This window comes from Phasianus colchicus, chromosome 3 (assembly GCF_987193195.1).
Source record: "Phasianus colchicus chromosome 3, bPhaCol1.hap1.1, whole genome shotgun sequence".
NCBI lineage: Eukaryota > Metazoa > Chordata > Aves > Galliformes > Phasianidae > Phasianus > Phasianus colchicus.
The window spans coordinates 77,208,013-77,225,319 of record NC_143438.1 but is presented as its reverse complement, the minus strand read 5'-3'; the positions used below and the strand labels follow the sequence as shown (position 1 = coordinate 77,225,319).

The following is a 17,307-nucleotide window of genomic DNA, read 5'->3' as shown; positions in this document are numbered from 1 at the left end:
TCTGGATTTGTCTCTAGCAAATATAAGGGACATTATTTATGTATGACATAGTTTCTTGAATAGTTATCACAATGTTTTTTTTGAGGATGTTGCCCTGAGAATGTTTCTACTTTTTGAGAAATCCCTGCAGTACCCATGAAGACCTTTGCATGGGCAGAAGTGTTTTGCATGTGATAATTACACAGGGATACAGAAGACAGTCTGGAATAGGTCAGCCTCTCTATCTCGATGTGGTATGACTTTAGAAGCCAAATAGAGATAATTATTTTCCTTCTGAATTTTCCTTTTTCTGTTGCTACTTGGCAGCCTTAATTTCATTCTGTCCCAGAAAGCACTCTACAAACTCTGCTAAGGAAGTACAATTGCCTTAAAAAAGTAGCAAAAGTATGTGAGAGTTAAATGTAACTTTTTTCCCATAAGTGTCATTCTCCTGGCTAAGAATTGTTTAATAGATACTGAGCAGTGCAGAACTGAAAGTATTTTTAATTTCAGTGCTTTGTATATTTACAGAGGGATTACAACAAACTTCTACTTTATCTACATTTTAATAGGTCAGTGTGAACATATGAAGTGTATTAAGGTGGACTGCCTCACTTATTAAACTTACGTAAATTCGTCAAAAGCCCTCAGCAATTGTGTGCAACAGGGGCTGGAAAGCCATGCACGATTGAGGTCATGCATCCAGCCAGTTTGTAAGATGATCCCTCTGTATGAGCCATCAGCCATCCTTAGCATAGGGGCGCACTCATACACGCATTCCTGTCAAGTCATCTTGTGAAAGGCTGCTTGCTTCCAGCTTGGCTTGAATGTGCAACCTTAATAAAACTCACTGAAGTCTGAGAGAAAATAGCAGTTCTGCTGCAGATAGTGTAGGGGAAAGAGACTGGGATATGCATATGCAGCTGACTAAAGCAGGCTACATGCTGGACTGTAACAGAGAGGAAACAATAAATCTTAACTACTATGCAATAAATATTCCCAATTTTAACTAAGGAAGTTATTCTCATAGTTAAATTTAAAAGAAAATAACAATTTATCCAAGCTTGATTACCAAAGTGTGCTTTTCCAGTCCTTTTTTTTTTTTCTTTCCTAGAAACTTTAAGAGAAATTAAGAAAAAACTAAAGAAAGAGGAAGAAGAAGTTTTTCTAAGAGTGGGAAAGGAAAGTAATAGTAACATGTCAGTTTTCCTTTCCTTTGCTTTTCTGGCAGCACTCCTTGCTCATATAGGCTGTACCACTCAGCGCCGGGGTCCGGAAGCCAGTGGGAGAAGATTTAACCGGATTCAGCACGGGCAGTGCACCTATACTTTCATTCTGCCAGAACAGGATGGGAACTGTCGTGAAAGCACGACAGACCAGTACAACAGTAACGCTCTTCAGAGAGATGCTCCTCACGTGGAACAGGATTTCTCTTTCCAGAAACTGCAGCATCTGGAACATGTGATGGAAAACTACACGCAGTGGCTGCAAAAAGTAAGTGTTTCCTTTTTCACTTCTCACTCAGTGAGTGTTTTGGGTTTTGTTTTTGTTTTTGTTTTTTTTTTTTTAGTACTTATGTAGTTCATAGTTTTCATGGGTTCTTTTGAGAACTGAGGTTTTATCTCATTTGTGCGTAGGGGGCAAATCTTACAGCCAGAGTCCACTCTTCTAGGGGCATTGTTTTTGTGAACAGAATTTTTTTCACACTGCTGAAAGACGCAGTTTCTTAATGCTTTATCTTGAGAGACCATGGGTGTTTTGTGAACTAGCGTATGCAAGAATCGACCAGAGATTCTAAGGACAGAGCTTACTAAGTAGCCCTATAATCTCTACTTACGGTTCACAGAGTCAGAGTAGATGTCATGCAGGATACCTACTACTCTGACAGCAAAAAGGGGACGTTCAAAATAATCAGCACTTATAGGCACTGTGTTAAGAATATCACTGCTTCTCCAGAAATAGATCCTGTAATACTATTCCACTCAGTTAATTGCTGGAAAGAAAGAAAAAAGCACTTAGGCATTCACACTTCTAAATCATCACAGTAAAACTTTTCATTTGCATAGATTACAGCCTGTTTTAATTTGTGCTTGTTCTTTCATGGAAAGGGAAAAATGAGGTGAAAGGTGTTGTGGTAACTTAGCAGCAGTAACGCTTTTAAAGAATTCACACCAGAGATCTGAACTTCCACTAAACTTTTCAGTATTCAATGTATAAGCTGAAGTTTCCTCCAGAAAATACTTAAATGTGTAAATAAATACTCATGTGAACAGCCCTCGTTCACCTTAACAGGATTACTCACTGCAGCACAATTACATACACTATAGTATCTAGTCCATGTTTTGGTAAGGAAAATGCCCTGGGAGAGCTGACAAGTAAAAATAAATAAATAACAAAACAGCCTTTGTGTCTTGTCACTTGTAAGGTTCCCATTCTTAGTCTGACATTTTGACTTGTCAAAACTGAGAATATTGAGCAATTGGTGATGCAATTAGTCATGCAAAATGGCACAAGCATACTTCTGTATACATTCCTTTGATGGATACTTGATATAGCTATAACACAAATTCATACAAAGAATGACAATCAGTGAAAATCTAGTGAAGACTCTGCTAGGTAAGCTAAAGTTCCCCATTAGTATATTTATTGATAATTATCTCAATTACAAGCATTGGTTTGTCCAAACAGCATAAAAAACAGAAATATGTTAAAAAACATAAACAACCCTCCCATCCCCCTACGACTACTAAAATCTTTAGAAAGAATTTTCTGATCTCTTGATAAATTGTGCTTTTTCCGTATCTGGCTCTAGAAAGAGAGGAACAAATCTAACCAGTGAACATATGACTATAAAACAAAATATAACCAAGCTTTTCTTTTTAGAATGAGTTTCTTCAGTTTTTAATAACTTGGTCTGCTTTGGGGAATATAGGGCTGGAAATGAGGGGGCGTCTTTTGTAGAGGAAAGCATTTCTTAAGAAATTATTTTGCTGTACCTTGGGAGGCTGAGGCAAGAATTGAGAGGAAAATTTGTATCTGTGTTTATGCACACATGATTTTACTTGAGCAAATTGCCTGCTGAATCATGCTTATGAGACTTCACTTATTCTGTGTTTGTCCACTAGAGACTGAACTAAGATCACTGTTTCACTGTGAACTGAACAGGAAGAAAAATGAGTCTCTGGAGTGCGAAAGTCTGAGTTAGGGTTAGTGCTCTCACACTTTGGAAGGAAGTGATTGAGCAGGTAGGAAGCCCAGTGAAAGGGTTTTGTATTGAGGAGTCTTTTCTTCTGCAGTGATTGAAAAACTGACAGTGGGCAGCACCAGCCCCCGGTTACTCCCAACCCCCACCCTCTGCTCCCAAGGCGTTACGTGAAGCCAGCCTTGTGCACGTACCCCATGTGTCAGCTTGCACTGCAATGAAAGGACCTGTTTCTCTGTGTGATGGAGTGCAGCTCACTCAGAACAAATGAGTCTGATGCAGCTCCATTATAGCATCTCTGAATACTGCATTTGCTTTGTTGCTCTTGCCATTACAAAGCATCTCAGCCATAACTCACTTCCTTTCAAAAGAAGCGTAATGCTTAAGTGTAAATTAATACATTATGTAGATATCTTGTATCTCATTTTATACTCTGCATTTGTCTCCCTTCCTTGACTTTTAATATCAGAGATAACTAGCTCTACACCAGTAGCATTTTACAGCGCACCTGCTGTGAATAAAATAAAGATTAATTAATAGTTATAGATAGGTCTGTGACTGGAATTGAATAGTTATGGTAAGAAAGAATGTTTGTATTTCAGAATTTGAGATATATTCTGACATACATTAAGGAAATATATTTATTACACTATATAATATATAGAACTGTCAATAAAATTGTACCAAAGCTAAGTTTTGCAGAATGTATTATTTTCTTAGCACAAATGCTAGCCTGAAATATTGAAAGAGAATTTATTAAAATAGTTTATGAAAGCAAGATTTGTTTAATAATTAAAGTAGTATTTTATTTTTTTTAATTATTCCATAATATTTACACTAGCAGGTTTCTAGAAACTAGAATTTTTTGTTGTTCTTGTTGATTTAAATAGATTCCCATACCTTTGAAACCAGAAGTGCTTCTTTGATGACCTCCTAGCTTGATTTTAGATAAAAATGTGCTTTCTTGGGAAGCTGATTACAGACAACTAAGCCCCAGCCTTGTCCATTACCATTTGCATATCTGCAATCAGTGTAAGTGGGATTGGCTGGCAAAGTGGGGACGCAGCAAAACGCTCTGTACGGAAACTACTTAAAAGAAGATGATTTGGTAAATATTTTTAGAGGTCTTCCTAGAACTGTTTATTTTAATACCGGATAACTTTCCCCATTGTTTAAGCTTGAGTTTCATTTCTGCAATATGTTTATACTGATAGTTCAAAACAAACAGTTCATCACATTTTCTTTCTTGCAGTAACTGACTGGCACACTTGATACTGTTTGGTATTTAACTGCAAAGTCCAAGCATTGCCAAAGAGGAGTTATATGAGTTATTATCATCATGTGTTACTTGGGAACTTTCTCTTAGCTTGGTGAAATTATGGTTCAATGGATCCAGTCCAGGCTATACAGATGAGTGTTTCAGATATTCAGTCAACATAACGGTAATAATTTCTATTACCATAGTAAGTGAGGTTTACATGATCCACTCATTCTTTTTTCTGATCCTTATCTAAACAAATACCATAATTTTAAAAAAATGAATACTTCATAATTGTATACTACATGGAGCTAACACAGACACAGGAGCTTGAGTTGAACGTAGGCCACAGTAAATCTGGTTCACTGGTATACAAATTTAGATTTCTTTTTTAATTATTTTCTCTGCAAAAGTTGCTGACACTACAACACAGTTCAAATAGAGAAGATTCAGTCTGCTTCCCTTACCTTTAAAAGTGTTTGTGCTGTAAGAAATTATGAGCAATTTTTTCTGGAGTGTCTGCATCTCTTTCATTGTCTACTTGTTTATTCTTAATATATTTTTTATAATTTATTTGTTTTGCAGCATCATCTGTGCTCTCTGTTGACCTTGTATTTTGCTTATATAGCAATGCAAGTGCTTACTTGGATTTTAAATATCTACAAGGCAATTAAAATTTGAGGAGTACCAGTCACTGTACAGAAGAAACTTCTGGAAAGACTGATGTACATTCACTGTGTGCTGTAGCTCCACTGGAAATCCATCTTCCTGCTAGTAGGGCCTAGCACTGTAGTGAAATAATAATACAGAGTTCATGTGTGTGGAGTAGCTGGATTTGCCTTGGGTTTTATTTGTTTTTTGGGAGTTGGGAAGATTGCTTACATTTCAATTTTTCTGTGAAGCTAGGAAAAATCAAGGCAGAGCTGGCCCCAAACTGGCCATGATCTAAAAGACTGCCATAATATGTAAAAATAAATTATATAAATATATGAGAGATCATAAAAAGAAGTGTAAAATTTTTTCACATAACCAATATAAACCAATATTGCCTCGTTGAACTATTACATGAAACAAATTAGTGAATTTACTTACATAACATGTACCACTCAGTGAATAAATATATGTAAAAATTAGCCTTATGAAGTAAGAATTTGTTCATTGAAAATAACAGGCTCTAAGAAAATTCACAACTGCTTCTAAAAAAAAATTACTCATCTCCAAAAAAATGTCTCGATCAGTGATATGCCTGCATTTTGAAAGCTTTATTTATCAAACTGCTGAGGACCTGGGGACATTCTGAGAAAAAGGAAAAGCTTCAAACATGAAAATGCCTGAAAACTTTACGTTACTGGGGAGTAGTATATTTGACAACAATTTTTTTAAGAGGCAGAAGAATCTAAGTAGACTGAAGGCCAGTGTCACTTTTGCCACATTTGGTAACAAAAGATTTAAAACAATAATTCCCATGCTTGGACAGAATGTTTTGTCATAATGTGCAGTAGAACCTGACTATATTTATTTTCAGTGATGACTGTTGTAATTAGGAACATTCTGGTAACAATAAAATATTACATTCGTTAGTCATAAGAACTGTCCAACCAACGTGCCCTATGGGATATCTCATTTTGAGCACTGAGACCTTTTCTAGATAAAGTCGATATAAATGGCTTGTAAGTCTGAGGGTGCTGAGAACTCATCTTTCCCATTCCCTTTTGTGGTTTGGAAGCTGTCTCTAATTCGGAGTGTTGGGTGCCTTGGAAAAAAAACCTTTTTCCCCCATGTGGGAGAAGTGTAGAGCTGGATATTTTAGTCTCAAACTTCTTGCCAAAGCCCAGAGATGAACAAGATAGGTTTTTCTTTGCTATGGGGAGTCTCTCCACTCAGAGTCAGGAGACAGTAGCAAACCCAGAGGAAGAGCCAGCCATCTTAGCCATCCTATGGTAGTCCCTACTTCTCTTCATGGACTGGGGGAATCTTGAGCAGCTCACTTCTTGATTTAAATGCCTCAGCTAAGTGGGATGAATTTAAGCTTTACTTTCTGTTCACGGCTGTAGCGTAGACTTCCCTTATGCCTGCAAGGAAATCATAAACTTTATGTATTCCTGTTTCACTTTTCTAAGGCAGATATAGTACTAGTACTAAATTTCACAAGGCTACTGGGAGGCTTAATGTATTATTTTTTGTGTTGCTTTTGGAGTCTTTTTTGTGGAAGACATTTTGTGCTATTAGCAGTTTGTAAATGATAGTAATCCTATCAGTGTTTAGAGAAAGTGATGTGAGATCAGAAATCCTTTGAAAGGATATTTGTCTTAAAGTGTGGAACTATTTTATTTTATTTTTTTTAAGTAGAAAAATACAGTGAATATGAATGTATTGTTAAGTGTATTTTTCAGATTGCAGTTGAGTAAATGGATTATAGGTAAGAAATATTCTGCTAATTGTGGGATTCGTACTTATTGTTACAATGTTAAATCCTCTCCAGCAGCTGCTGCTCCATCCAGTGCTCATCTAAGATGAATAGGATTGTAGTTCAGTCATGAACAGATCTTGAAGACCAGTGAGGAATGGATATTTTTTCAGACTTATTGCTACCAGAAATTTTGAATAAACTTCTTATTATCAAATCTGGCTCTCTTATATGATTTATTGCAAGCATATCTTGAAAGATGAAGATATTTAGCAACCTGTTTGTATTCATCTCAACTTACTTTGCAGCTCAGTCCAGCTTTCTCTGCATTTGTCTTGAGCTGCAAACAAAGAGCAAGTAAATGAGGACCTTCTAGAACTATCATGATTTTAGCTGTGCTGTTAACCTTATTTTCAACACCAGCAGCTCAAGTGTTTTGAATAAACAGCTGCTGTCTTAGAAGTCTTCCCAGTAGCATGAGGATTTCCTCTCTTGTTAGAAAGTTGAAGTTTGATCAGGAAAAGGACATTGAAATAGTATCATATTTCATAAGAAGAGTTCTTTTTCTTATAAAACGAGCAGTACTTAAACACAAGGTTATTCTTGTGTAACCACATATGCATATTTTAGATGGTGTTATGAAACACCAGAGTATTGAATATTCAGTTGGAAGGGTAACTTAGAAATGCCATAAATTGTTGCACGTCTGCACTGCATTTTCATTAATGTTGATGCACAAGATCAAACTTGGCTTTTCATTACCTTAGGAATCAGGTTAATTTAAATCAATGTAAGTCACTCATACACTGGCATAAGAAGCCTACTCAAAACTTTGCACCAGTTTATTTAACCCTTTAAAAAATTAAGAAAGTTAAACTAGTGCAACATCTTCGTCTAAATAAGATCTAACTAGGGTTATGCTAAACATTTTGAAAGTATGTGGGCATAGACACTGAAAAATGACAGATATGGGGTCAGCTGGAAAGATGCCTGAGTTAAATTTCCATGCATTTTTAAAAATGATTTGCATTTGGGATTGAAAAAAAAAAAAAAAAAGACAAAAATAAGTCAAGATAATTTTATAATCTCTCTGAGGAAGTCATGTAGAAAATTAGTGTTCTAGTATACATTGTAGCTTCATGACTGAGGTAAGTTTCTGATGCTCCTTTGGATGCTTCTAGCAGTAGGAAAAATAAAACAAAACAAAAAACCCACAGCCAGAATGTAAAGTGTTATAATTTGAGAACTATGCTAGTTGATAGTGGAATAAGTATGTCTTTAATTAGGTATTTTAAATGTATATTATGTAGTAGCACATGGTCATTCATATTATCTGTTACTAATTCCATCCTTAAAAGAAAAAGGAACAAGATGAAAATGCAAATGCTATTACCTGTAGATGGAAAATCTATGTTGAAATTCTAGGAGTAAAATGTGACTGATTGAAAATTCTATAGGAATATCTCAGAAGTCCTTTGCCTTGGACTCCTCTTCCCAGTGCCTGAATGGATCACGCATACACACATGCACATACACACATGCATGCATTTAGAATGTGGAGTGACTGGAACTAAGGTGCACAAAAATCCTTTTCTAGTGTTTGGACTTAAATCCATTTCTGCATTTTATACCTACTTATCTGATGTTGGAAGTTCTGTTTCAAAACATTCTCCATAACTATGATTTCTTTGTTTTTTAAAGAGTAAAAGGTTAGTTTGTATTTTGTAGGGATCACTTAAAATTCAGGAAATTGCTAAATTCCTGCTTTGGATATCTCCTGAAACTGACCCGTAGGCTCAAAAAAACCCCTACCTAGAAGAGTTGATAGCAAGAGCTATCCCTGCATATTGTTTGTGCAGTAATTCTGTGTGAACGAGTCCTCACACTGTGCTGCCCATAGATTATGTATGTGTTCAAAATTGTCCTCTCCATATTGTTACAACAATTTTTTCTATACTCCAGAAAAAAACACTGGATCCTTATATCCCGTATATGTTTCTGCCTGTATATGCAAGGCAAACCTGGTTGTGCTTTGTGTCTTTACAGAATAAAGCTGATCAGAATGTGTGCATGGCATCTGCTTCTTTAATAGGACTTGGCATAACCATATAGTTCTAATTTTTCCTCACATCTTCTGGGAATTTTTATTTATCAGAGCAAATTTCTGCCATCTGGCTTATTTTGTCTGGTTGTCTTGTTGCAAATCATGCACCAGGCTGCAAGAGGATAACCAAAATCCACTTGTTCCACTTAGCAGACTATCCTTCTGACTTTGTCCTGCCCAAGGATCTGTGTTCTGGCATTCTTTCTTCTCGCTCTGGACCAAAGAGGCAAACAAGCTGAAGAGATTTCCCTAGAGATAGGATCAGCTCTGAACAACTCTGCCAGGAAATTAAGGCAAGGCTAGATTGCTGTGGGAGAACACTGCGAAGAGAATAAGCAGAGTACCTTAGAAGGCAATTTGCCTCTTTTTGACAGCACAGCTTCTTTCACACTGCAGCATAAATGATCAAATTGGTACAAACCAATTTGGAACCCAAAAGCTATCTCTGTAACAGGCATATAATGCCATTTATAGACTGATTCTGCCCCCTTTCAAATCCAAAGTTCCCTCAAAGGCTTTCTGTGCAAGATTTACTTGAAAGACACTATTTGTGTTATAAAACTTCTGTCTTCAGGTTCACATCATTTAGGAGGCCAGGCTTTTATTTTCCTTTTCCTGGAGAGTTTACAGACAAAAGCACTCCTGTCATTTGGGTGCACCTTCCCACAATTTTAAATGTTGAAATAAAATATCAGCCGTTCTCAAAGACTTTCTGGCCTTCAGTATGGTAATTTTCCTCCCTGACTGTGGGTGAAAATATTCTGAGTTCAATGTGTAGTTTAATATTTGACATTTAACGTATTTCAAATTCTCTGAATACATTTTAAATAAGCATAGAAATGAAAACAGTAGTAGTAATATAATCTGCATAAGATTTTACATTTACTTTTAAGATGTTAAAAGACTTGTATGTCCTTTACACCATATTATTTATGAATGTTTTGAAGTTGTCAGCCTATGTTTATAAAAATTAATTTTTATTTTAGGATCACGTTGACAAAGTTTTGAACAATACAGATTAAGGGAAAAAATAATATTGTTAAATTTTGATCTTTTTTTCTGAGCACTGTATCAAACAATTTTTTTTAATCTTCACTGTCTTACATTCAGATTCAAATAGTTGTATGGATAACTGTCTTCTGGGAGTTTCAGTTTTCATGCAAAAATCTTTTCACAAAATAGAGTAGATCCTTCTTTTAAAAAAATTTCTCATAATCCCAGTATGTAAATGTAAATAACAAGGAGCATAATAATATGGTCCTTCAGAATCCTTTCAGTTTTCCATTCTAAGCTATCAGACTTTCGCAGGTAGGCAAGGACCTTCAGATAATCATCTCACTTCATAAAACTAATATTTTCTATGAAAAATCTCTCTGGGAATGGTTTGATATTTCTGAAATCTCTCAGAAACACTTTATATAACACGTGATTTTCTGAGGTCACCAAAGAACTCAGTGAAGAATGATATAGTCTTTGAAATGTAGGCATTCACATGTAGATAAAAGTAGCCCAAGTGAGTATTTAGATCCACTGCCATTAAGTACTAAGTATATTTATAGGCGTCATAGTTAAATATTTACCCTCTACAGTCTTAATTCATCAGGAAATTCCTGTGGCCTTCTAGGCCACATCAGCAAGTTAACACAGTCATGGGTAGCCCCCAAACTATGATGTGTTTGGTGCTGTGCCTGGAATTCTGAGGATCTGCTTAAAGGGAGAATTGCTCAAAGAAATGACTTAATTTCTTCCTGAATGAACTATTCCCCTTTTTTTCTTGGCTAAGACTTCATACTTCACTCTGTGTGTGACTTACCATAGTAGAGATAAATGGTTGAGGGCCACCTATCTTTCCTGCATCACTTCTATCGCGTTAATGGGAAAGGCCATCAATGCTCTGCAAGAAAGTTTTTTATGTTACTATTTTTGTAAGAAGGAGATACGGACTGCAAAATTTGTTATCACTTTAGCCCGTTAACTAGAGAGGTGATGATTAAGGTTGTTTCTCTTTGCATTTTTCTTGAATGATCCAGTCTGATCCTTTGGATTTTACAAAAATTCCAGCTGATTCACTATATGTGTATTCCTCTGATGTTCTATGTCTCCAGCATAACTCAATTGTGTTGGCTAGTGGCTTCATGGCAGTTGCTTAAGAATTATTTTTACCTGTTTAGATCCTCACAAACAGAGTCTTGCTGAGAAAGTGGGCATTGTTTCACTCTCTGCTGTATTCTCTGAAACCAGCTTGTTAGCTGAGCCTCTGCATCTCACCTCCCTGGCAAAATACTTGCACCTCATTTCACACAAATTTACTCTGCTCTAAAGACAAAATGTAATGCCTGGGTAAACCATGCACACTGTTAGTGATGTGTTTGTGGCTCAGATAATATATATATATATAAAATATGAATGTGTAAAAATTTTTCAATTGCTTTTTTATGACTTTGATATTTATGGCACAGGTAACTCCCAAAGAATTGAAGATAAACTTATAAGTATGAACTATTACCTCTTGGAAAGGGTCATCTCAGGGAAAGTGTAAAGGACCTGAATTATCAGGTATCAGTGACAGAAAGATGGCAAGAGTTAACTCTCCAAAAGACTGTGAGAGCTAAATTTGAGATGGTACTTCAGAACAAGAAGCCAGCGTATTTGAGGTTGATAGAGGGATTCTTTAGAATACTGATAGAAAAGGTGAAAGTTGCTGTTGTAATCCACAAATTGTTGTTCTGCTCAAGGTAACAACATGTCACCAAAGCACACAGTATAAGATAACTTTTTCTGTGATAGAAAAGGCTCAGAAAATTACTCTGGTGTACAGCATATTCTGTGAAGTACCCTGAAGCAATGAAACTGCCAGTTATTTACTGGCTGTTTGGCTCTATAACTATCATAATACTATATATTTCAGAATTAGTACAGTTGGCTTGAGAACTAAATCATCATAGCTGAGAAACATCTTAAATAAAACTTTTTTTTTTTTTTTTTTTGTAAATACAGAAGTCATGTCTTTCTAAACATAAGAAGAAAAAGGAATATGAGACAAGGGAGATGTTCAACATCAGGTTTTAAATAGGAAATTGAAGTCTCCGAGTTTTGCTTGTTATTCGTTATTAAAGTATCTGAAATGCAGACTACCCCCAGCTTGCAGCTGAATAGAACCAGAATGCCATTTGTAGTAGTGTGTACAGTCACTGGTATGTTACTCTCCTATGAGAACGCTCTCACTACTGTCAGTGAGAGCCTCAGAGGTACTGTTTGCAATTGTTGCATTTATTTGACCATTAAGTGAAGAAAAGATGTACTAACATCAAACAAGCACCTGGGAGAATATGAGCTATAGGTCAGAAATTCTAGAAAGTAATTTGCCCAAACTTGTCAAGTGTATGTTTTGGCAAGATCTAAGGATTTGACCCTGAATGCACCAAGAGTCCTATTTTGAGTTAACTGCAAATTTTCCAAGAAACAGCGAGCACATGGGAAGTTTTACCCAAATTAAATAAATTGTTTTCATTTCACTGTTGGAGGGTGTTATCACAAGCATTTAGCTATGTTCAGTAACTCTGGTCTTCAACAGGAAGTAGAATTGAGTGGGAATTGCTCTGTTACTCTAAACTGCACGCTTGTGTTTGATGTATTTGAGTAAGTAGATGAGGACAGAAATTCTAGAAACTTTTAAAGTAACTTTCTTATAAAAAACAATAACACAATAATCCAATGCATCAAAAAAGGGGGAATTACAGTTCTCTGTGTGGTTCACTTAGGGGACTATATGACTTTAGGTGCTTCTTTCACTGTGAAAGGTAGCCATGATGGCAAATGCCACAATACGTCTGCGCAAGCCACAAATACGTCTTAAAAATGTTTTTAGAGTAAACTCGTCAGTTATATAGGGAATTAATAAATAATGTATTTGAGTGTTTAAACAATATATTTACATATTGTCTTTTGAAGTACAATGAATGGATGGATCAACACTAAAGAGTTATAAAATTAAACACAGACAGAAATGAAAAGATTTGTCTGGAATATGAGTCAATGAAGCAAGGATGCTTGATTATATTTCCTTAATACTAAACCAGCAAGCCCAAACACCATTTTTTACCTTCTACCATACTGCCTCCCAGTGTCCTCTATGGTATGAACCTAGAAACAACAACAAAAATGCTTCTTGATCCAAGATTTAAAAAAAAAAAACAAAAAAACAAAAAAAAACCCCACAACTTTGCACTCCTACACATCTTGGAAACATTTAGTAATTCGGCCACTGACCCCATGGGGTATTTCCTAGAAGCAGAATTGAGCAAGACTGAAATTGTCACGCTGTTATGGGCATGAAGATATGACATGGATATTTCACTTGTAAAATATGAACCATAATGTGACATCTTTTCCTTTTTCATGCTTCTTTAAAGACTATTTCAGTATTTTCATTTATTATTTCACTGCCAAGATCATGGAGTTCTTGTGAAATTACAATAAAAAGTATTTGGTCCATTGACATTAGAATTAACATTGGTCCTTTTTTTCTGGGCTATAATTCACCACAATGGAACACTGGAAATGTGTTTCATGATAAACTTTCCATTTGTATTCTTAATTTTCAAGCTGACTGCCCTCGGTGTTAGTTATGTCAGTGCGGTTTTGAATGCTGTCATGTTTTCAGTTCCATAGTAAAGTCATTCTGAAAGTCTATAAGCAAGTTGCAGTTTTATTTTTAGAATATTACTCATAATGCGATGCAAGCTTTATATTGTGAGACAGCTCCACATCCTAAGTCAGAATTGCTTGGTGATTTTTCTAACAGAGTGGATATTAAATTTGTTTTTGTTTCTATCAGACTTTGTCTGGTATTGCTATCACATGTTTTCCAGGTGTTGCCACCATTAGCTCTTTACCAAAAAGAATGACTAGAAAAAACAATAATATCCCATGGGAATATAAACCCAGAGGAGGCTTTCAACACATTCCACAAAATCAAGCCATTATCATTAAGTAGCCTCGAGAGAACTAGAAACTGGAAAAAATGGTCTCTTGACTCTCACCCGGAGTGTGATGTTAATGAGTTACTGTGCTTCTTGGCCTGATGCTGCTCAGAGTGAATCAGTGGTAAAAATCTGAGTTTGATTCCAGTCCAGGAAAGGGAATTTCCCAATCTTGGACACACTGGGATGAAGGTGACCCCTTGCCCCTTCCTTCCTACGGTGCTTCCAGGGATGGCAGAAATGCCAGGTTCACTACTTGTCCATTTGAACACAAGTCCTTGACACTTCTCTGCCTTATTGTAAGGAGAGTTCTGAACGGTAAGGGACTGACTTCAGTTCTGTCTGGACAAACCTCCTTGGCAGAACAGGAAATTCCCAGAGGGTCAGGAGGAATTTTAAAGGGCTGGAGGGGTATGTTGCAAAATGCTAGCCTGGCAACCACGGAGACTGAAGTCTGTTATTTATAGAAGAGCAGAGGCAGAAAACAGATGGTGTGCTTCCTCACAATATGCTCTACAATCCCTGCATTGTGTCAGCATAAATTTGTGGGGTACCACATCAAGTACTGAGATGATAGTGTGGTCTCTATCCCCAGCCATTTCTTCTCTTCACATGCCTAGAAAGATACCAGCTAATGTCACATGCAGTATAATTTTATAGTACAAAAAGACCGCTTTTAAAAAGTCTTGGAACCACAGTGTAGATCAGAAATTGTGTCAAGAGCATCAGTGAATCAATGCCAATATCTATCTGCTGCAGTTAAAGGAGGCTCATGCCCAGTCTATGAGAAGCAGACAAACTTGAAAACTTTTTTTATGTTGTTCATTGGAGAGCAGGATTTTGTGTGCAGCTTTCATTGTATGCACAGGCTTCTCCCAGCATTCCTCAGTCCTGAAAGTAGGATGCATGTCTCATGAGAATAATATTATAAAGAGATTTCCAGTATTTCCTTTTTTGTTCATACCAAAAAGAACACCACTGCAACTTTGCTAGTCAGGATTTTTCAGCATTCCTTTTTCCATTCCACTCGAGCACCAAAAGAGAACTGAAATATCAATTGATAATTAAGTTCTCAAAGAGTCCTGGTAGATTATTTTAATTTAAACCTAGTTTTCGTTTCTATCTCACTTGTATTTTTAAGAGTCCAATGGACTTCAGTTTTTTTGTTTGTTTGTTTTCTTGTTTTGTTTTGTTTTCTTTCATGAAAGTGTTTTAAAGCTGAAAAATCCTTAAAGTCCCTTCTTCACTGGGGATTTGTTTGAGACATTTCTGTGACGGAATTTCTCCATGGCCGATGCAGTCACTGGAGAGCTTGAGACCTCAGATAAATGGAGCTGTGTGACAGGGCAACATTTCCAAATCAAACTTTCCTGTTTTTCATCCTAAAAGTTATAATTCTTGAATAAATAATGTCAGGTGATTTGTTTTTGTCTATTTAAATACATGTTTATAACACTATTTTCTTTTTATTTTCAAAAAATCGAGCTTTTCAGAAACTGAAAGAAATGTCAGTAGAAAACATTTTCTTGCTGATAAAATCAGCAGACTGCTACAAAGTGACTGCTTTAACAGAGATTTGAGGGAAAGTAGAATCGAGTTACAGTATTATCTTGGGATATGAAGGAGAAGCCTAGATGCAATATCTATGTCCAAGCACAGCTAAGATGTTAGAAAAGAGATGCACTGTATTGGTGTCATCCTGTTTATCTGGGAACAGTTTCTTCTGCAGTTCCATTTTTTTTTCCTTCCTGAAGAAGATAGAGAGAATATGCATGTGGAATGTTGTTGATATAGAAAAGATTATGCAAACTGTTCCCACTGAACTAGAGACATCTGAGTTCAAAGAGAACTGTTTGTAACTGCCCTGGTTTTAAATTTTTTTTTTTTTTTTTTTTTTTAGTTGTCTAATTTAGCTCATGCTAAAGGAAAAAGAAACCAAACGACTGCAAAAGCATCATGAAACTGCATAAGACAAAGTTCCTATAGTCATTATGAGGTGACATAAACAAATAGATGACAAGTCCATGCTGAACACATGGTAATATTCCTCTGATTTGTTTAGGGATAGACTAGAAATGCCTGTCTGTCTGTTGCAGAGATGATCTGAAAACTAGGGTTCTTTTTTTCTGAACTTACTGAAGCCCACATATCCCACTGATAGGAGTGTGTGTCATCCTTTTGGCATCTTCTGATGATGATGTCTATTAATACTGCATGCTAGTGCATTTTACCTTTATTGTTTCTATGTTGCCTCTTGCTGGCATAAGACCTTACTGTAAAGGTGGCCAGATAAAATGTAAAAAATGAGAAAAGCCATGAGGATAGAATCTGCTTGTTCCCTCAGGTACCATTGCTGTCACAAAGAGCAGAGCTCAGCGCTGCTGCCCCTCCGCTCCCAGTGAGGGGCTGCATCCACCATGAGGATCCCCCCCATCCCCTCAGCTCCTCTGCTCTGGGCTGCACAAACCCTGTATAACAGAACTTCAAGCAATTTCAATCCAGCCGGGACCTCATATCAAACACTTCTGTTTTCATGAATGATGTTATGAAAGAGGTAGTGTTCATGTCACAAGTGCATACTTCTATTATAGATCACTTTAATATTCACAAAGACCACAGGGACTCCATTCTTCCTTTAATATCTTGCATTCATTTCTTAAATAATGACAACAGTTGTTCATACTTCTGTTACCTTTTCTATTTGATATATTTTACAGTCATCAGTGGATAAACCTTCATGCCAATTAGAAGGTTTGATGATGGCATTCATTTTGTTTTCATTATCCAGTCAAAAATCCAAGGTAAAAAAAGGGCACTTTTTGTCATTTGGGAACTCTAAGTCTAGCCAACAATAATATCAGACCGGATTCTGCAGGATTGTGCTTATATGGTAATTATCAAATTCCACCTCATTAGTGTAGATACATACACATACTGTTTTCTCTGAAATTATACATCTCTGATTTTTTATTATTATCATTATTTATTTATTTATTTATCTATTTATTTATTGTGGTAGCAAATGATAGGTTAATTCACAGCTGCTGTTAAATTGCTCAACCTAGGTGAGTGGAATGGTATGGATTTAAATCAGCAAAGACCTGATGTATATATATGTATGTATGTTTTCAAATCCTGTGTTTCAGGATGTCAAACTAGAGGTGCCATTGCAATACAGTGCACCAAAACTTAAACTGTGTTGTAAAAACACAGAAAACAGTCTTTTCTTTCAGAGTTGCTGCTTTGAGTAGTGAAATCACAAGAGGGCACCACTTTTGAAAACTGAAACTTTTTGTATTTAAATATTAATATATTGTACTTATTTCAGGTATAACGTAGTCAATCTTCCTATCCATTACAGTAATATAAAAATAT

At 36.1% G+C, this 17,307-nt stretch overlaps 1 protein-coding gene across 1 annotated transcript in view; it reads left to right on the top strand.

The window, feature by feature from the left end:
* The first annotated feature begins 728 nt into the window (after nt 1-728).
* The window catches only part of ANGPT1 (angiopoietin 1), a 160,580-nt gene continuing 144,001 nt past the window's right edge, over nt 729-17,307 (top strand). Inside the window, exon 1 of the mRNA XM_031591130.2 lies at nt 729-1,473. Coding sequence (XP_031446990.2) covers nt 1,177-1,473 — 297 coding nt within the window. The 5' untranslated portion in view covers nt 729-1,176. The remainder of the gene's footprint in view (nt 1,474-17,307) is intronic.